The sequence below is a fragment of the Hemiscyllium ocellatum genome, chromosome 16 (genome assembly GCF_020745735.1).
Source record: "Hemiscyllium ocellatum isolate sHemOce1 chromosome 16, sHemOce1.pat.X.cur, whole genome shotgun sequence".
Lineage (NCBI taxonomy): Eukaryota > Metazoa > Chordata > Chondrichthyes > Orectolobiformes > Hemiscylliidae > Hemiscyllium > Hemiscyllium ocellatum.
This window is the reverse complement of record NC_083416.1, coordinates 10,534,565-10,556,050: the sequence shown is the minus strand read 5'-3', so window position 1 is coordinate 10,556,050 and position 21,486 is coordinate 10,534,565. Positions and strand designations below refer to the sequence as shown.

The window sequence follows — 21,486 nt, the reverse complement described above, 5'->3', positions numbered from 1 at the left end:
AGAAATGCCCCATCATCTCAGTTCTAAAGAGTCATCCCTTCACCCTGAGGCTGTGCCCTCGGATCCTGGTCTGTCCTACTCACAGAAACATCCTCTCCACACCCACTGTAACCAGGCCTGCCAGTTTCAAGGAGATCTGCTTGACCCTTCAAAACTCCATCGTGTACAGCCCTCCACCACTTCTCACATGACAAGTTCTTCATCCTCCAGATCAATGTTGTAGACCTACCCTGGATTCCCAACAATGCCAGCACCTAATAGTCTCTGAGATGGCCAAGATAGGGGTTTCAACTGGTACTCAATTTAGCTGCAATTTAGCAGATGACACCATTTGGGTAAGGACTTGAAACCTGCACTACAATAGCTGCCTAGAGAGGCTGATCATCACTTAAAATGCCTGTTCATGCTCTACAAGGAGGCTGCTTATCTTTGAGTATTGGAGACACGGAAACATGGGGAAATATTGGAATCTCTCCAGTGTGGAAATAGGCCCTTTGGTACAACAAGTCCACACTGACTGTCCAAAAAGCATCCCACCCAAACCCATTACTCTACATTTACCCCTAACTAACCCATCCCTGGACACTATGGGCAATTGAGCATGGCCAATTCACCTAACCTGTGAGTAATAGAGTAGGGAAATAGGTCTGGGTGGGTTACTCTTCAGAGGGTCGGTGTGGACATGTTGGGCTGAAGGGCCTGTTTCTACTCTGTGGGGATTCTATGAAAAATTGGGACTGCATTGAAATTACAAAGATGAGTAAATATGGATCGAATCTGAATGCAAAATATGAGCTTTCACACAAAAGCATCTTACATCACCCACACCATATTTTTACAACCTTTAGCCAAAAGTACTGCCCTGTGATGCTAAGACATTTTACTCCTACGATAATTTATAACGAAAGGAAAAGAGGAAAAGATGGGGAAAAAGGATAAAAGACAATGAAATACCGGAAGGAGACTAATGCCCTGACCGTTGTTGGTGACAACAAAGTGTTCAGCATCGTCAAAATGGATATCAGCCAAGTACCAAGCATGGGCGAAGATCTGTCCAGTCCCATCAAAGTCCTGAGAACAGCCGAGATGTTGCCCTGGAACACAAACATAAATCTCTCTAAGATATGGTTTCTATTTTGGGAAGCCTTAAGTGCATGTGGTAAGTATTCACACACACACGCGCTCACTGAGGAGATCCCCAACTGGAAGTGTTGTAAGTCAAAGGCAGCACGGTGGCTCAGTGGTTAGCACTGCTGCCTCACAGCGGCAGGGGCCCGGGTTTGATTCCAGTCTTGGGCGACTGGCTGTGTGGAGTTTGCACATTCTCCCTGTGTCTTTGTGGGTTTGCTCCAGTTTCCTCCCACAGTCCAAAGATGTGTAGGTTGGGTGAATTGGCTGTGCTAAATTGCCCATAGTGTTCAGGGATGTGTTGGTTAGGTGCATTAGCCAGGGAAAATGTAGAGTAATAGGGAAGTGTGTCTGGGTGGGTTGCTCTTCAGAGGGTTGGTGTAAACTTGTTGGGCCAAATGGCCTGTTTCCACACTGTAGGGATTCTATGATTCAAAGCAAACAGTGAGGCCAGTACAGAAAATGATTTTGTTCTTTGCTTGATTAGTGTGCAGAAACAAGATCATGGCTAAGAACAAGGAATTCTAGTTGTACCCAGGGGCAAGAAAATCTGTTTAATGTTGTCCAGTCATCTGGTAGTTTCTGAGCTGTCTCATTAGGATCTGATACTTTATTTTTAGATTAGATTAGATTACTTACAGTGTGGAAACAGGCCCTTCGGCCCAACAAGTCCACACAGACCCACAACCCACCCATCCCCCACATTTACCCAACACTATGGCCAATTTAGCATGGCCAATTCACCTGACCCGCACACCTTTGGACTGTGGGAGGAAACCGGAGCACCGGGAGGAAACCCACGCAGACTCGGGGAGAATGTGCAAACTCCACACAGTCAGTCGCCTGAGTCGGAAATTGAACCTGGGTCTCTGGCGCTGTGAGGCAGCAGTGCTAACCACTGTGCCACCGTCCGCCCCTCTCTTCATTCAGAATTGCAAGTGCATGGAAACACATTGTGTTAAGCTCCTGAATACAAATCGTAAATCGAGAAGTGATATGGTCTTCTGACCACTCTTGAGATGTATTTCTCTCACTTCTCAGTTGCTATGAAAATGGAGGAAAGGACTTCCAGCTATCAATGGCACATGATGGGGGAGAGAACAGAAATAATTGAAAATCCAGTTTGATAAATTAATGAGGAGTGCAAGAAGTAATATTGAGATTTTATTGGAAACTACCTGGAAGGTGATAGTTTCTGAGCTGCTGGGACTCTTGGGAACATCAATCTGAGGACAAACGATGCTGAGAAATTACCACCTAACTTTACTGAATAACTTCCTCATATTCCTTTCTTTTTTCCATTCATCCATCCATCCATCCATCCATCTCTTGTATCTATCCCATCCATCTGTTCATTTATTCATATATCCTCTTCATAACAAGCCCATCCTGGATATAATGGCTTAGTTCATGAAAAGCAGGTGTGATCAACATTAGTCAAGATTAGAGTTGTGCTGGAAAAGCACAGCAGGTTAGGCAGCATCCGAGGAGCAGGAAAATCGACATTTCGGGCAAAAGCCCTTCATCAGGAATGACGCTGGGAGCGTTGGTGGTGGAGAGATAAATGGGAGGAGGGTGGAGCTGGGGAGAAGGGAGCTGTGAGTGCAATAGGTGGATGGAGATGGGGGTAAAGGTGATAGGTCAGAGAGGAGGGTGGACCGGATAGGTGGGAAAGAAGATTGGCATGTAGGACAGGTCACGAGGACGGTGCTGAGCTGGAAGGCTGGAACTGGAATAAGGTGGGAGAAGGGGCAATGAGGAAACTGATGAAGTCCACATTGATGCCCTGAGGTTGAAGGGTCCCGAGGCAGAAGATGAGGCGTTCTTCTTCCAGGTGTCGGGTGGTGAGGGAGTGGTGGTGGAGGAGACCCAGGACATGCATGTCCTCAGCAGAGTGGGAGTGGGTGTTGAAATGTTCATCCATGGGGTGGTGGGGTTGATTGGTGCAGATGTCCTGGAGATGTTCTCTAAAGCACTCTGTGAGAAGGTGTCCAGTCTCCCCAATGTAGAGGAGATCGCATCGGGAGCAACGGACAAAGCCCAGCCTCCAAATGTTACAGAACATCTTTAGTCTGAGGATGCCAGAACATCTAACATAGAGATTATACTCCATATCCTTTGTCTGTTGATGTGGATGTTCATTTAAAGGAGAAACAGAGACTCATCTTTTTGCCAGCTTTGTTAAAACTGCGGTCTAAGGCTTAGACCAGACCAAATTTAGGCTGGAGCTATGGCAGAAAACCATCAGAAGAGCTGGCAAGTCCATCAAGTAAAAATAACCTCAGTTGCCGATTAAAACAAAATATTAACATCATGCATTTTTTTAAGAACACAAAATTGTTGAGGCAGAATATCTGCTGATTAATAGTTGGACAAAACAGGACCTGGAAATTTGTGTGTGCAGGTTGTGGGAGTGGGATGCAGACACTAGAGTCTTTGGAACTGAACAGTGAGCTCAGAATGTCACTAGACATAATGGAGCCCATCATGAAGTCTTGTGTAATAACAGGCGGCTGTCTAGTCAGTAGGTTAGGATTAGTGGCAGGAACAGACTTCTGGGCCTTGTGCAGGATGGGAGAGGCAGTCTGGGGGAATGAGTCACGGTGACTCCAGTGAGAACAATCAGGGGAAGGGAGTAGCGATGAGCGGGGTGCCAAGAGGATTGTGAAGAGATTGATTTGAGATTCAGGGTGAGGACTGGGGCCAGTTGGGGGGTTGAGATCAAATATATGGATGGAGAGATTTGTTGATGGGGGGATTGTTGCTGGGTGTATCAATTCATGTTAGATCAGGGGCGGGGTCTTGAGCAGCAGTGATGGTCAGGGGAGATTGCTGGCCATTTTGAACTTTAAGGTAGGTCAGGAGCAGCACTCCTTCTTCACCTGACTTCACAGACAGGTCACTCACTCATTGTTTTGGTTATCAGGCATTCATGAGGGCTGGTTCCCCTGAGTCTAAAGCCCATACAGTTACTTGCTGTATCAGGCCATAACTAATTGTGGGGAGTGCACCTCAAGCAGACGTAAACCTTTCCTTTGCAGATGCATAGAGCTGCTTCAAACATCTATAAAGGATGATTCTTATTTCCCTTCCAATCCTGATGGATGTTGTACTTTCAGTTGGACATGTCTAAGTCCTGCTGCTCACTACTTTGGCGGCTTCATGTAGCCATTAATGCTCAAAAAGGATGAGGTGTGGACAAGTCAATAGACTGTAGAGTCAAAGTATTGACCATTTCGCTTGTTATTTTTTAGAGAATCATTCATTCACTCCTTGGGCCATTGACCCAACTGATCAAAATCCCTTCCTAATCTTCGATAAAAACTTCCTCATGTTCACTATAGCACCAATTCTGGAAATATCCGCAAACTTACTAATCCCCCCCAGGCTTCCTATATTCTCATCCAAATCATTTATATAAATGACAAGCAGCAGTGGACCTAGCACTGATCCCTGAGGAACACCGCCGGTCAGGAGTTTGATTGAGATAAATGCAAGGTATTGCATTTTGTTAAGATAACCACAGGCAGGACCTACACAGCAAATGGTAGGGCATGTGTTATGGTACAGAAAGACCACGAGGTTCAGGTAAAGGTATTGAAAGTTGCATCACAAGCAGACAGAATGGTAAAGAAGACGTTCAGGAATGGTTGCCTTTATTGCTCAGACCATTGAGTCTAGGAGTTGGGATGTCATGTTGTGGTTATCCAGGACATTGGTGAGCCAACTTTTGGAATACTGTGTACAGTTCTGTTGACCTGTGAATTGGAGAGGATGCATAAAAAGATTTACAAGAACGTTACCAGGATTGGAAGATTTGAGAGAGGACAGGCTGGAAAAGCTGGGACTTCTCTTATGGAGGGTAGGAGATTGAGGGGTGACCTTATAAGAGGTTTATAAAATCATGAGGGGCATAGATAAGGTAAATAGCAAAGGTGTTTACCCCAAGGTGGAGAGTTCAAAACTAGAGGGAATAATTTTAAAATGAGAGGAGAAGGATTCAAAAAGGGACCTGAGGGGCAACAGTTTCACACTGAGGGTGATTTGTATGTGGAATGAACCGCCAGAGGAAGTGATAGGTGCAGGCACAGTTACAACATTTAAGAAAAATTTGAACAGGGATGTGAATAGAAAATGCTTAGAGGGATATAGGCCAAGTGCAAGCAAATGGGACACGTTTAGTTTGAGAAACTTGGTTGGCATTGTTGGGTTGGACCGAAGGGTCAGTTTTCTGAGCTGTATGACTCTATGGTTCTCTCGTAAAAGAGTTAGTTTTTGTCATTATTGCATTGTCTGTGACCTCCCCAACTCATGTTTAACTACTACATTGATGCTTTAACAGCATCTGTCACCCTTTTAAAATGTTCAAAATATGATAAACACAGCTAACTATTTTGGTTTGGATTTCTACAGTAAATATTCCTATCTCAAAGGCTATGAAATATCATAGTTAAAAATCACAGAACACCAGTTTATAATCCAGCAGGTGTATTTGGAAGCACTAGCTTTCAGAGCATTGCTCCTTCATCAGGTGGTTGATGAAGATGAAGAAGCAGTGCTCTGAAAGCTAGTGCTTCCAAATACACCTGCTGGATTATAAACTGGCGTTCTGTGATTTTTAACTTTGTCCATCCCTGTCCAAAACCTCCAAATCAAAATATCATTGACTAAGAAAAACTAGAAGTTTAGAATCTGGATTGTATATGAATAACAGAAAGACAAAATCAATGGAAATATGAAGGAGTACATGAGTAGAAACTTGCATGATGATTGAAATGATGGTGTCCCACTGGTTAAAGTCAGTAGATTTATCAATTTGGGCCAATTTTCCAGAGGAAACCCGCACAGGCAAACCCAGATCCCTGATGCTGTGAGGCAACAGTGCTAACCTCTGTGCTACTGTTGCTGTACATCACTGAGCTACTCAATCTGAAATGTGCACCATATGCCAGCTGTATTAATGCCAGATACACTGCATGCGCTTCATGCAAATGACCATGTCTCAAAGTCTAGTCCTCAGTAAGATCTTAGGAGCACCTTTAAGTCAGAGGTTCCCAGCACAGTAAGTCGAGGAGAGTCCCTGATGTTAGTCTTGGGCTACGGGTAGGGTCAGGATCAGGTGTCTGCACCTCTACAATCTGGGAAGTGGGCCACAGTCCTGTGAAATCAGTCTAGGGAAGTCGCAGGACATCAGTCAGGGAGTTTGGCACCCAATCAGTGAGGAACCTGTTTGGTTATCAGTTGGGGCTGTCTCTCCAAATCAGTCAACTGGGTGGGACTCAGTCAGTCCTGGGGCTTTACCCACTAAATATCAAAGTGGGTGGGGGGAGGAGTAGTGGGCTACTACAACTGGCTCATAACATCTACGGCCGATGTCTAAAGTGGAGAAATGAAGAGTTATGTATAAGTGGTTTAGATGGGAACACAGGGAGGCGCAAAGCCGATGGGGCTGGTCAGGGGATGACCAAGAAGGGAATGCATGCATTTGGGAATCTGAGCCTGAGACTCACTGAGTGAAGTACAATTGCTGGCTCCTTCCATGTTAGGGGCAGGCAGTGGAGCTGAAAATGGCTGTCTCTTTACCTGGGGTGGAGGGAGGGGTGAATGTCTCAATCTGTGAGGGAGGAGCTTCACTTCCAAATGATGTGAGGCCTTTCAAAAGGGCAATAGTGAATGACACCCCATGAGAACTACATTCACGACTTGCGAAGGCATGAACCAACTGTGTGGTCAAACCCCAGGCCCTCTTCACGACATCGTACAGCATCGAGAATCCTGCTGTGACGATCAAGACAGTGTGCCCGGAATATGCCCCTCCTGCTCCTTCGATGCCAATCTTTCTCTTTGTTCCAAGCTTCCCTGTTGTATGTTGTTATGTGATTTTGAAGTGTAAGGGAACTAGGTTTTGGATCGTAAACAGCACATTGTAGATCAGTTTGGCTCATCATGCAGAGGAGGTGGTGAGCGTACCGTTCTTCAAAGACAATAACTTCTGCTCTGGAGGCCAGGCCTTATATTATACTGTGTCTTTTCTGACTGGAGGTCTTCTCAAATTTGGCAGTCCTTTAGCCGACCAGCTGTGCCAGCTTTCCTGAATGGATAAATTGATGCCCACCCCTAATTTTCCAGAGGGCCATCAAGAGTCAATGACATTGTTGTGGGTCTGGAGTCACATGAAGGCCAGACCAGGTGAGGATAGTAGACTTCGTCCCCTAAAGGGCATTATGGAATGACATGGGTTTTCCCCACAATCGACAATGGTTTTCTGATCACAACAGTCCAGATTTTATTGAACTCAAAACCCACCCTTTGTCATGGTGGGATTTGAACCCACATCACTAAAACATTACTTGGGTCTTTGAATTAATACCTCACTCCAGACTGATGAATTGGTCATTTTCTTTCTGACCGTAGGTGCAGACATAGCTTTAAAGGATTGGCAGAAGGCAATCCCAATAACAGTGCAGCAGGGAAGGAGTTAACCTGGCCTATATACTTCAATAATATTATCTTACAAACAAACTGTCCTGGACTATCAGTAATGCATTATAAACTGCTCTGAGAACTCAAAAGGAGAGTGAGGTGGAGTCAACCTATTCTAAAAAGTGGCGGCAGGTAATTATCTCTCATATTTCTTCTTTCTTTCCCACTTTTTTTCTTCCCTTTCATCCGTGCTCAGCACCTCGAGTTGTTCAGTCTGTAAAACAAGCTTTTAATGAGGTTCATTAGCACAAATGAAAGGTGGCAGCTTGCACTCGGTGTGACTGTTTTGTACACCTGCAACAAGTGGTAGCTCTTTAAATCCGGGCCAAGACTATAGTGCAATACTGACGGAGCACTCTGCGTGCTTTGGCAGTGCAGTCTTTCCAGATGAAAAGTTCAACTGAGATCTCTCAAGTGAATATATGTTATCCCCTGACATGATGAGGAGCAAATGAGTTGGCTTGGAACTATTGGCCAAAATGATTCGTCCGCCGACAGCGGGTTATCTGGTCAGATGTCCTTCTGCTGTCTGTGGGAGCTTGCTTCGTACAAATTGGCATCCAGGCTTCCTACATTCTGACAATGACTGCCTTCCAAAACTACCTTGTTAGGCTGTATACAGCATTTTGACATGCTCTGGGATCTTATATAAATGCAACAGAAACAGAAAATGCTGGTCTCCAACGTCCACAAAGCATTCCAACTCAATGTAAACGCAATGTCTAATCGATTTCCCAATCCACAGCTAGTACTTTGATTACACAAATGCAAGTTTGGATTGAGAATAAATTGCAATCAGCACACTCCTATTCATTAGAAGTTCCTTTCTGGTTTCACAATCAGTATGGTGATATTTTTCAAAAGCTCCTTTTTAAAGAGGCAACCTTTACTGAGATGTTATTTACGATATGACAATTACCGAGGGATAAATATATTCAAATTCCATTTAAAGATATATGCATTCTTGCATTAGAAATGTGACTTCCATGACAGTTGCCATCTTTTAAGATATGAGACATCCTGAAGTTTGCCAATGTATAAGGTGCAAAGTTTCCACTGTCTCTGACGTTACATGTGGACCATGCTTGTGATGTTGTACTGGTAATCTGGGCTGTCACTTTAAGACCTATGGGTCTTGTAACTGGTTGCTGTGATCAGTTTACAAGACAGTACTTGGTTTGTAAATCTTAGGCAGCAGGCCAGAGGAAAACAAAATGGAAAGGCCCAGCCTTTCTCATTAAGTTTGAAACAAAGTGTGATATCTGATGTCCAATAGACAATCGTTAGACGCAAGACTATTATCAAAGGGCAATTATTGCTGTGCAGCATTTAAGGGCTGTTTCAAAGGCTATTTATAGGTTTATTTGACTCTAACCCAACACACTTTCATTCCGCCATGATATTTTGGCAGAGTGCTAGGGAACAAGTACTCGTCTTGTGCCAGATTCGATTGGGGAAATGGATTAGACCTTGGGTTTACACCTTGGACTGGAATTCAGCCCAAACTGAGGTGACATTTTTTCCCTTGCCAGTAAAGGTCCCAGTCTAAATGAGTTGAAAAGCAGCAGGTACTAATTTTACATTTGTCCACATGCTCCAGATTGGCAGGCAAGGGATATGCTCACAACTGATGCTTTAGTTCAGGTCTTTTGCTGCGACGGGGAAAAGGATGCTTCACACACACACACACACACACACACACACACACACACTAACACACACACTAACACACACACACGCACACACACACACACTAACACACACACACACGCGTACACACACACGCACACACTAACACACACACACAGTAAAAAATGAGGTCTGCAGATGCTGGAGATCACAGCTGCAAATGTGTTGCTGGTCAAAGCACAGCGGAGATGCTGCCTAACCTGCTGTGCTTTGACCAGCAACACATTTGCAACACACACACACACACTAACACACACTAACACACACACACGCGCACGCACACACACACACTAACACACACATGCACACGCACACACACACTCTCTCACATACACCACAAACTCTCACGTACAGACACACACGCACGTACTCACTCTCTCTCTCTCTCTCTCTCTCACACACACACCACAAACTCTCACATGCAGACACACACACTCTCACACTCTCTCTCTCTCACATGCACACACACCACTAACTCTCTCACACACACCACAAACTCTCACACACAGACACACAGACACACACACTCTCACTCTCTCACACACACTACAAACTCTCACATACAGACACACACACACGCACACACACACTCACTCTCTCTCTCTCACACACACACCACAAACTCTCACATACAGACACACACACACACTCACTCTCTCTCACACACACACACCACAAACTCTGTCTCACACACACCACAAACTCTCACATACAGACACACACACACTCTCACTCTCTCTCTCACACACACACATACCACAAACACTCTTACACACACACACACACACATGCACACACACACACTCTCTCACATACACCACAAACTCTCACATACAGACACACGCACACACACACTCTCACTCTCTCACACACACCACAAACTCTCACATTCAGACACACACGCACGCACACACTCACTCTCTCTCTCTCACACACACACCACTAACTCTCTCACACACACCACAAACTCTCACAGACACACACACACACTCTCACTCTCTCTCTCACACGCATACACACCACAAACTCTCTCACACAGACACACAGACACACACACTCACTCTCTCACACACACCACAAACTCTCACAGACACACTCTCACACACACACACATACCACAAACACACACACACACACACACTCACACACTATACAGGCAGATCCTTTCCTGCTGCAATATCAAATTTAAGTGAGCAGGGTCAGGGTTCAGATTTTTTTAATTGCGTTAACCATTTTTTAAAAGACTAAAATTGCCCTCAGTGTACTTATGTTGTCACTTCTGACCAGTGGTTCCATTTATAGGGCATTACCATTGGGCTAAGCTGTTTGGTGTAGGATCTTCTCCTATTTCCAGAGCCTTCCATTTTTTTCTATCAGATGGAAACTCATGCTAGGATGCAAATACCATTAACACTCACTGCTGTATCCAAGTAGGCATAGCTCTCAAGTAAGTTTTGGTGATAAGGGTCAGCAGGTTTTAAAAGCCTTGTGGGCCCAGCATACTCCCATGTTCAATCACATGCTCCCTGTCATACAAAGAGGGGAGGTTTGTATTCCCCACTCTCTGCTTTTCCTTAACCCAGGAATTCCGACATCACTTGCAGTTCCTGTGCCATTCCCTAGCTTGGAAGAGATGGCTCTAATCAGAGATTCACCTGAGAACACAAGTAATTACTCATAAGCTCGCACACCTAATGTTTACCTGTTCCGAAGCCCAGTTTAATGTCGATGTCAGCCGGAAGAGAAACCAAGTCCTCCTCGAACTCCAGTGGGGTCACCTCACTCCACATGCGGAAGGCCAGTCTCAGGATATTCTTCTGCTGCTCGATGCTCATTTGGATGGTGTAGGCCTCATCTATCAGGCGCCATTTCAGCTTTCTCTTTGAAAAGCCCAGGCTACTAGCTGCTCCTCCCAGGATGTCCTGACTGTCCCGCTTTGCCCTGGCATGAGCCATTAGACCAGCAAGGAAACGTTTCTTCCGGACAGACTTTGGCCGGGTGCTATTGGAGCTGATTCCCGTGCTTTCAGGCAGAGTGCTGTCTGACTTGTTCCGGGAGGTTGTGTTGGAGAGCGAACTATTTACCGGCAGCATCTTATCGGGCACTCCACAACGAGGCATGTTCATTACATTGAGGGTGGCATTGTCCAGGACTCCGCTGGGGTTCAGGCCATTGGCTTTCTGGAACTCCTTGAGATTGCGAAGGTAAGAAAGTTTGTCCACGAGCTCTTCTGTGTCAGACTCTGCAGAGGGCCCTTCAGTCATGAGCTGAGGTGCATCTTGGGGTGCGGGGTTTTTCTCTTGTGGAACTGTGCCCGTCCCTGAAACTTGATGTTCCCAGTCAATGGGCTCGCCCCAGCCAAACCTTGTTAAGTATTCCTGCAGAGAGAATATTTTAACAATGCATCATGCTTAATTTTGCTTTTGATTTATTTTATTTTAAACATTGCCTCAAAGAATAATGATTGATTAATTTATTGTTGTCTTGTGTATCGAGATACAGTGAAAGGTCTTGTTTTGCTTGTTACACAGGTAGAATGTGACATACACAGTGCATCAGGGTAACAGAACAGTGTGCAAATACAGTGTTACAGCCTCTGTGAAGGTACAGAAGGAGAGACAGATCAGAATTAACATTTGAGAAGTCTGTTTAAAAATAGCGGGGAAGAAGCTGTTCTTGAATCAGTTCGTACGTGTATTCAAACTTTTCTATCTTCTGCCCAACAGCTGAGAGTGTGAGAGAGTGAAATCGAGGTGGAAGGGGTCTTTGATTACAGTGATTGCTTTCCTAAGGCAATGGGAACTTTGGATGGAGTCAACGGATGGAAGTCTGGTTTGGGTGATGGACTGGGCTGTGTTCACAACTCTTTGTAATTTCTTATGAACACATCAGAAGTAAATGAAGCAAGAATTCTGTTGTTAATGTTATCTCTAGCCTGCAATTCATGAGAAAAATGTACTGGAAAAAATCTGTGGAAAATGCTCTTGTTATGAAAGGTCAGAAAACCCTCAAAACCTTTCAAGAAAGTAGCCCAGACCCTAACTTTGCGAGTTGTTCTAAGCAGGTTGCTAATGTGGATATTCTAGGAGGGATGCAGCTGGCCCAACCACTTAGTTTTAATAGGTTTTGAGAAGATTTGTAGCTTAGGTTGATGTTTTGGATGTAGATTTGCTCGCTGAGCTGGAAGGTTCATTTTCAGACTATTTGTCACTATACTAGGTAACATCTTCAGTGAGTCTTCAGACGAAGCCTTCATCCAGAGGCTCATGCAAGATGTTACCTAGTATGGTGACGAAACGTCTGAAAATGACCCTTCCGGCTCAGTGAACAAATCTACATCCAAAACTTAGTTTTAAACAATACAGAATTTATTTGCAAGATTACCAAATAAAATACAAAGGTGAACAGAATATAGAATATCTTAACCTATCCGAAAACTGAACATTTTATCCCAACTCAATGATGCTGTTCCAAATACTTGCAACAATCCCCATAACCACCCTTTTGCAAAAAATGGAAAACTCCAACATAGGTTCTTACAGAAGAGCTGTCAGACAGAGAAACAGATCAGCATGGACCTGCTTCTTTGAGTCCAGCAGCTTTCATCTATAGCCAGACTGCTAAAGACCAAAGCAAACTAAACCAGAGAAAAGCTGAGCTGGGAGAACTGGTCATTCCCCTTACACTGCACAAGTGTTTTGTTTTTAAATTTGAATGCCTTTTTCCTGAGGCAGTATCTGTTAGGTATAATCAACTTGGCCCTAAAACCCTTCAAAACCTAGACCTTCCGGAATCACTGCTTTTATGACCTCTCTGAGAAAAAAAAAGTCCAAGGATAGCCTAAAGGAAGGCAGGTTGGTTCAGTGGCTAGCACTGTTGCCTCACAGCACCAAGGATCCGGGTTTGATTCCACCCTCGGGTGACGGTATATGTGGAGTTTGCATATTCTCCCCGTGTCTGCATGGGATTCCTTTGGGGGCTCTGATTTCCTCCCACTGTCCAGAGATGTGCAGGTTAAGTGAATTGGCCATGCTACATTGTCCATAATGTTCACGGATGTGTAGGTTAGGTGAATTAGCCAGTGGAAATATAGAACAATAGATTAGGGCAATGGGTCTGGGCGGGTTACTCTTTGGAGGGTCGGTGTGGATTTGTTGGGCCAAATGACCTGTTTCTACAATGTAGGAATTCTATGAATAACCTTGTTAAAAGAGCAGCATTGTCATATCTACAAAAACAACACTATGCTTATAATGGGAGACTAATTGTCTAATAATAAGCTGGGATAATAGTATTGTAAATGACAGGGAGGATAATTTTCTAGAACAAATGTTTCCTGTCCAATGAGTAAGCAGGCATGGGGGCGGGGGAGTGCAGGTTGGGGGGTGGGAGGGGGAACGGCAAGTTGATCAAATCTCAGTGAGAGAATATTCTGGGCAAAGGGGTCATTGCATGACAAGATTGAGGTTGCCTGCTTAAAAGAACAACCACTAATCCAGAGGGAGAATAATAAATTGGGAAAAATCCAACTCCAACGGGGAAAGAATGGATCAGGCCACAAAAGCAAGAGTGAGAGATTGGGAGGAAAAATGCTAACTGAACACTGAGCTGCCTTTAGAGAATGGTCGTTCAAGCACAGTCAAGGTGTATTCTCTCAAAAGGGAAGGTAGCATGAACAAATCCAGAGCACCCTGGATAATAACAGAAGAAAATGTGTGTTTGTTACAGATACCGGATAGAAATTCCAGGTGGGAATCAAGACGAATATAAAAAGGTTCAGAGTGGAAATAAGAAAACAAACGATGGAAGCTAAAAGTGAACATGAAAACAGAATGGCAACTTACATGAAAGACTTTTTCCAAAGTCTTTATAGGTATATAAATAGTAAACAAGTGGTAAAGGAAGGATAAGACTGACTAATAACTGAAAAGGGGATTTGAAAGTGGTATAGCTGAGCCATAAAACCTCTACAGTGTAGAAGCAGGCCATTCGACCCATTGAGCCACACAACCTGACAAAGATCATCCCACCCAGAGCTAGCCCCTTCCCTATCCCTGTAACCCTGCATTTCTCATGGCTAATCCACCTGGCCTGCTCATCCTTGACCAATTTATCATGGCCAATTCACTTAACCTACATATCATAGGACAGTGGGAGGAAACCAGAGTACCTGGAGGAAGCCCACGCAGGCACTGGGAGAGTGTGCAAGCTCCACCCAGAAGGTGTCCCCAGGATGGAATGAAACACGGGTTCCTTGTGCTATGAGGAAGCCCTGCTAGCCACTGAGCCACTGTGCTGCTCTATTAAATGAATACTTTACATTTGCTTTCACCAAAGAAGAAGATGCTACAGAAACTATAGAGAACAAGGGGGGAGTTCAGATGCTGGAAGCAAGTACAGTGATGAAGAGGAGGTATTTCATTCAAATGTGGAAACATAGCAAATAGGTGCAGGAGGAGATTCAGGCCTTCAAGCTTACTTTGCTATTCAATATGACCATAGCTGCTCATCCAAGTCAGTATCCCATTCCTGCTTTCTCTCCATAGCCTTTGATCCTTTTGGAATATGCCTTTTGGATGTACGTTCTTAGGTCAATAGGCACTGGGAGCAGGTCAAATATATCCAAGAATACTGGGGGGAGTGGATATTGTGGAGAAACTTTATGATTCTTCCTTCGACTCAGGGTGCAGTGGCAGGGGACTGGAGAATTATAAATGGATATTCATGGCCTTGACCTCAGTGTACAGGGAACACTTTCGGTACTTGTGAATGGCACAAAACGTGAAGCATTGCAAACAAGATAGGTTAGAACCCTGAAAAGACATAGGTGAGTCAATGTCGAAGAGTGTGGTGTGGGAAGGGCTTATGCCTGAAACATTGATTCTCCTGCTCCTTGGATGCTGCCTGACCTGTGTGCTTTTCCAGCACCACGCTCTTCAACTCTGATCTGCAGTCCTCATTTTCTTAGAGGTGAGTTGATGGAATAGCGGGACAGATGTGAAATGAAGCTCTGCCTGGAAAAATGTGAAGCGATTCATTTTACTAAAAAGAACATGGACGAACCATGGAAGACAAAGGGCACATTATTAAAGGGCATGCAGGAGTAGAGGGACCTGGGTGTGTGTGCATAAACAAAGAAGCAGAGAAACTAAATGTTAATTGGCCCTTCAAGCCTGCACCACCATTCAATACGATCATGGCTGATCATGCAATCTCGATATCCTTTTCCCACCCTCTTCCCATATCCCATGATCCCTTTAGCTGCGAGGGCCATGTCCAGCTCCCTCTCAAATCTATCTAATGAACTGGCTCCAACAGCTTCCTGTGGGAGAGCATTCCACATGTTCACAACTCCCTGAGTGAAGAAATTCTTCCTCATCTCAGCCCTGAATGGTTTACCCCATATCCTTTGTCTGTGACCCCTAGTTCTGGACTTCCCCAACATCATGAACATTCTTTTTCCCACATCCAGCCTGTCCAGTCCCATCAGGTTTTTATGTTTCTATGAGATTCCCCTCTCAATTCGTCTAAATACCATTGAGTACAACCCCTATTGATCCAGTCTTTCCTTATATGTCAGACCTGCCATCCAAGGAATCAGTCTGATGAACCTTTGCTGGACTCCCTCAATATCAAGAAGGTGCTTCCTCAGACTAGGGGACCAAAACTGCACACAATACTCAAGGTGTGGCCTCATCAAATCTCTGTATAAGTGCAAAAAAAATCCTTAGTTCGATACTCAAATCCTCTTGCTATGAAGGTCAGCATGCCATGAGCTTTCCTCGCTGCCTGCTGCATTTGTGACTGTTCCACCATGACACCTAAATCTCGTTGTACCTCATCTTTTCCTAAACTGCCACCATTCAGATAATAATCTGTGTTTGTGTTTTTGTGATCAAAGTAGATAACCTCACATTTATCCACACTATATTGCATTTGCCAAGTATTTGCCCACTCAGCCAGTCTGTCCAAGTCACCCTGCAGCCTCTTAGCATCCTCCTCACAGCACACACTGCCACCCTGCTTAGTGTCATCTACAAATTTGGAGAGATGGCATTCAATTCCTTCGTCCAAATCATTAATGTATGTTTGTGAACAGATGAGGTCCCAGCACTGAATCCCCGCAGTACCCCACCTGTCACTGCCTGCCACTCTGAAAAGGACCAGTTTATTCCAATTCTCTGCTTGCTCTGCCAACCAGTTCTCTATTTGTGTCAATACATTACCTCCGATACCATGAGCTTTAATTTTGCTTATTGGTCTCTTCTGTGGAACCTTGTCAAAAGCCTTTTGAAAATCCAGATCACAACATCTATTGATTCACCATTGTCTGCTCTACTGGTTACATACTCAAACAATTGCAGAAGCTTTGTCAAGATTTGCCTTTAGTGAATCCACGCTGACTTGAACTGATTCTGTCCCCGCTTTCCGAACGCTCAGTTATTACATTCTCCATGATTGACTCCAGCACTTTCCCCAGCACTGATATCAAGCTAACTGGCCTATAGTTCCCCATTTTCTCTCTCCCTCCTTTTTTTAAGCTACTAAAAGTAGGAGGACAGCCTGAACATTGTTAATAAGGCTTACAGTATCCAAGAGAGTACAAAAATAACACTCAAGAAGCTTTACATCATCCAGAACAAAGCGGCCCAATTGATTAGTATCCCATTAACTAACATCTACTCTCCCCATCACCGACACTCAGTAGCAGCTATGTGCACCATTGGCAAAAATTCACCAAAGCTCCTCAGCCACCACTTCCCAAACTCATGACTGGTATCATCTAGAAGGATAACAGCAGCAGCTTCAAATACCACCGCCATCAGGTTTCCCTCACCATCCTGACTTGGACCATTCCTTCAGTGTCGCTGGGGTCGAAATCCTGGAACGCGCTCCCTAACAGGATCGTGGCTCCACCTACATCAAATTGATTGCAGCAGTTTAAGAAGACAGCTCAGCACCACCTTCTTAAGGGCAACTAGGGATGGGAAATAAACCCTCGTGATGCCCATGTCCCGTGAATGAATTAAAAAGTGGTTATGTTGATTTTGTACAGCTCATCTGGAATATTGTGTCCAATTCAGGATATTGTAGTTTAGGAAGAACAGGAAGGCATTAGAGAAAATGCAGAAAAGATTCATGAGGCCGGTTTCAGAGGTGGTGAACTTCAGTTAAGGAGAAAGTTTGGAAAAGTTAGCACTCTCTTTCTTGGAGGAGAGATAACTTAGCAGAAATTTGGTAGAAGCTTTCAAAATCATGAGGAGTCTGAACAGAGTGGATAAGAAGAAACGGTTCCCATTGGTCAAAGGATCAAGAACAGGAGGACATCGACTTAAAGTATTGGGCAAAGCAACAAAAGTGACATGAGAAAACCCCTTTTCACACAGCGAACAACTAGGGTTTGGAATGCGTTGCCTCAAAGTGTGGTGGAGGCAGGTTCACATGCAGGGTTATTTGGAGAAGGTAAGGGAATGGCATAAAGTTAAATGGTCATTCAGAGAGCCAGTGCAGGCATGATACAGCACCAAATGGACTTTTTCTACCCTGGAACAATTCTGTGAACCTCCTGTCCATGTTATGTGGGTCTCAATTATCTTCAGATTTGAATTCCTAGCATTTTTGTCCAGTCACATTCCAGGAGTGCTAAATCCCTAGTGCGGCATTTCTGAGGGATCCATTTAAGGCCAGTTATGCAATTTTGTGCCAAACTCATTGAGTGTCTTAAACAGGACTATATTTTCTATCGAGCCCAAATCTTTCAGAGTTCTTCAGAACAACCTGCCTGGAGTGGCCTTTAATTACCTATTTAGTCTCCTGAGCATAATTGGCCTTGAGTCTCAAACATTATCAAGTAATATTTATCAACATCTCCAACGCCTATAACATTCTATGGGTGGCACAGTGGCTCAGTAGTTATGGGTGGCATAGAGATTCTGTGGTTAGCACTGCTACCTCAGAGTGCCAGGGACCTGGGCTTGAATCCAGCTTTGGGAAACTCTTTGGAGTCTGTATGTTCTCCCTGGGTCTGCCTGGGTTTCATCCGGGTGCTCCAATTTCCTCCCACAGTCCAAAGATGTGCCGGCCAGTTGGATCGGCCACTGAAAATGTCCATAGTGTCCAGGGATGCGTAGGTTAGGTGGATTAGCTGTGGGAAATGTGGGGTTATGGGAGATGGTAAGGGCTGGGTGTGGGTGGGATGTCCTTTGGAGGGTTGGTGTGGACTCAATGCGTTGAGTGGCCTCCTCCCTCACCATGGAGGGTTTTGTGATTCTTGGTGCCGCCATTCCTTTGTTATTATTTCAGGAGATGTGAGCCTTGCTGGAAAGGCCTGCATTTTGATTGGACAGCTGTCTCGGCCATTTCAGAGTCAGTCACATTGCTGTGGATCTGGAAACCAGACAAGGTAAGGATACCTGTCCATCAATAAAAGACTTTCGCGAACCATACAGGCTCCACATGACTGCCATTCAACTATCTTATGAAAAGAAAAATTTTAGATGGCAGGATTTGAACCCGTGTCCCAGAATATGAGGCTCAATGGCTAAGCCACTGATATTACCACCAAGTCACTGCCTTCACTTAGAAGCATTTATAGACTATTGAGTTACTTATCCCTGCTCTGCCATTCAACTAGTCCATAGCTGATCTGTACCTTACCCACATTCATCTGCTTCTCTGCCTTTACCCAACAAAATTTGCAACCCTTCAGAGGAAAGAGATTTCTACTGCCTGAGAGGTTTCTTTTATCATCTTGCTCTCCTGGTCCAGTTGCTGTCTGAATCAATGTCAACGTGTGATCAGATCCCTTCCTTCCCTATCACTTTAATTTCCAGTCCCATTCCTAAACTGGGATTCTCTACGGAAGCCAATGAGCAACAATGGATTTCACTCGGAGGTTCTTCGACAGAGTAGAAGTTTTACTCCACAGCTAAACTGTTATATTTGACTTGATAAAACTAAATATGAAGCCTGGTGACCAGGAGAGATTGATTATGAGGACTGATTTCTTAAATTCAGCACGGGCTCAAATTCGCTTGAGTGTGATGGATTGAGAAAGCAATGAAATTGAGGTTTTAACTTCTTTGAAAGTGTAGATGGAGAGAGGGTTCCATGCTCCACATCCCCACCCAAACCTGGAGACATAAGCTGTTTGAATCAGAACAAGTCAAGGCTTGATACAGAATAGGGCGGAGGGTGGGGGGGTTGGGGGGATGGTGGGGGAGGTTGCTACGTTTTCCTCAGTTGCTCAGCTGGTGAAGCAAATGCACAGAAGTCCCATCTTCAGATTGTTTGTCTCTGCTTAATTAGCTGCTATTTCTGGAAGCTTTAATCGAGCCATTGTCAGTTGGAGGGAGACAAAGATCAGTTTTGGGGTGAGGGAGCTGTTGGATGCTGATTGTCATCTTTCATGTAAGATGGTGATGAGTTATCTTTCACCGTATCCCTACAGTGTGGAAACAGGCCCTTCAGCCCAACACATCCACACCGACCCTTTGAAGAGTAACCCACCCAGATCTATTATCTACTGCTGACTTCTGCACCTAACCTACAAATTCCTGAACACTATACGCAATTTAGCATGGCCAATTCACCTGCACAACGTTTGGATTGTGGGAGGAAACTGAGCACCCAGAGGAAACCCACACAGACACGGGGAGAATGTGCAAACTCCACACAGACAGTCGCCCGAAGCTGGAATCAAACCTGGGTCCCTGGCGCTGTGAGGCAACAGTGCTAACCACTGAGCCACTGTGCCACCCCGTGTTGAATCCTTGTTGACATTGTGTGTCAGTGGTCTTTGAAGATAGAATCGGGTTTGAGTAATGTTTAATGTGAGCAGGGACATTCAGGATGCTGTCGATCCTGACAGGAGTCAATGACTGAGAAGGAGAAACCTGATCTTATAAGGCAGAGCTTCTATCAAAGTCTATCACCTCTTCAAATGCAAGGGATTTTACTCCTAAACTTTCGCAGTTACATTCACATGTGTCCTTATGCAAACTCCATGTTATAGTAAAATCACACTGCAGAAACAGTGCTTGAAGTGTTGGCGATGTAATTGTCTTACAGCCAACAAAGGATATAATAGTTCATGCTTTAGAAATAACGTCCTCAATTCATCAGTCGCGTTACAGTGAATTTTGCTTTGACGAAACGCATGTTATAGCAGAATGACCTATATATTTAACTCAAAGAGCGCAGGTGACCAAAGGTAAACCACAAAGAGAGAGAAAGTGTCTACAGGACAAATACTATGCCAATCATGATGAGCAGGTTGCAGTTAGCAGTCTCATTGTTGCCCCAAGTGCAGTGTAACTTCAGCGCAGTATAACTTCAGTCCCAGGTCCCAGTTGCTCACATCCCCAGAGTCCTGCATCTAAATAAAACACAGTCCTACAAGCATTTCTCGATGAGTACTGTTCAATCTCAGTCAAGACCAAGGGTCAGCAACAAAACTGCAATTAAAATGGGCAATACATCCAATTTCACTGATACTGGAACCTTGCAGCCTTGAAGTAAGCTGATACTTTTTAAAAAGGATGCTCTGAGCTTAGCTTACTCTTGTCCTTGCCCCCCTCTCATGGACTGGGAAAAGTGGTCCCTTCTCTCTCCCTCTATCTCTCTCTTTCTTTCTCTCTCTCTCACCTCTGCGGTTCGGATGGTGAGGATACGGGGGGCTCGGTGCTTCTTAAGCTGTGTGTCGGAGTGATCCCTCTTCTTGAAGACTGGCTCCCCTCTGCCAGGCATCAACGCGGTGAGGCAGAACAAGGTGGCTCCAAGTGTGAGGGAGCTAGGCAGCTGCATCCTTGTGGCCCCAGCACTCCCTGTGCTCACAGCTCCCTGCAGAATCTCTGTCTGGCAGCTGGTCTGCAGGCTAACTTTTTAAGAATGATTCCCCACCTCCCTCCTTCACTCGTTGCCAATGACGTTCAGTCAGAGCACGCCCACACTCCTGAACTGACGAGAGGCAGGGATGATTAAAACTTATAACGCGCGCTAGAGAAAATCCTTTGAACCTTTCCTACCCCTCTCTTCAAAGAAGGAAACACAATACACTTACTGCTAAGGGCTCTGCTGGTTTAATTCCTTCTGTTGGAATCCAGCAAATTGCAGCTGGATATTTTCATAGTGATATAATGTGCAAGCACGTGTTGCCCAGGGGGCCAGAAGGTGGGGTAATTAAAT

At 44.7% G+C, this 21,486-nt stretch overlaps 1 protein-coding gene across 1 annotated transcript in view; it reads right to left on the bottom strand.

Moving 5' to 3' along the window:
• The window catches only part of LOC132823535 (matrix metalloproteinase-21-like), a 38,297-nt gene extending 17,249 nt beyond the window's left edge, over nucleotides 1-21,048 (bottom strand). Inside the window, exons 1-4 of the mRNA XM_060837478.1 lie at nucleotides 20,947-21,048; nucleotides 11,385-11,678; nucleotides 11,003-11,345; nucleotides 955-1,094 (exon numbers count right to left, since the gene is read on the bottom strand). Of these exons, the coding sequence (XP_060693461.1) occupies nucleotides 955-1,094; nucleotides 11,003-11,345; nucleotides 11,385-11,678; nucleotides 20,947-21,048 (879 nt within the window). The remainder of the gene's footprint in view (nucleotides 1-954; nucleotides 1,095-11,002; nucleotides 11,346-11,384; nucleotides 11,679-20,946) is intronic.
• Nucleotides 21,049-21,486: the final 438 nt, after the last annotated feature.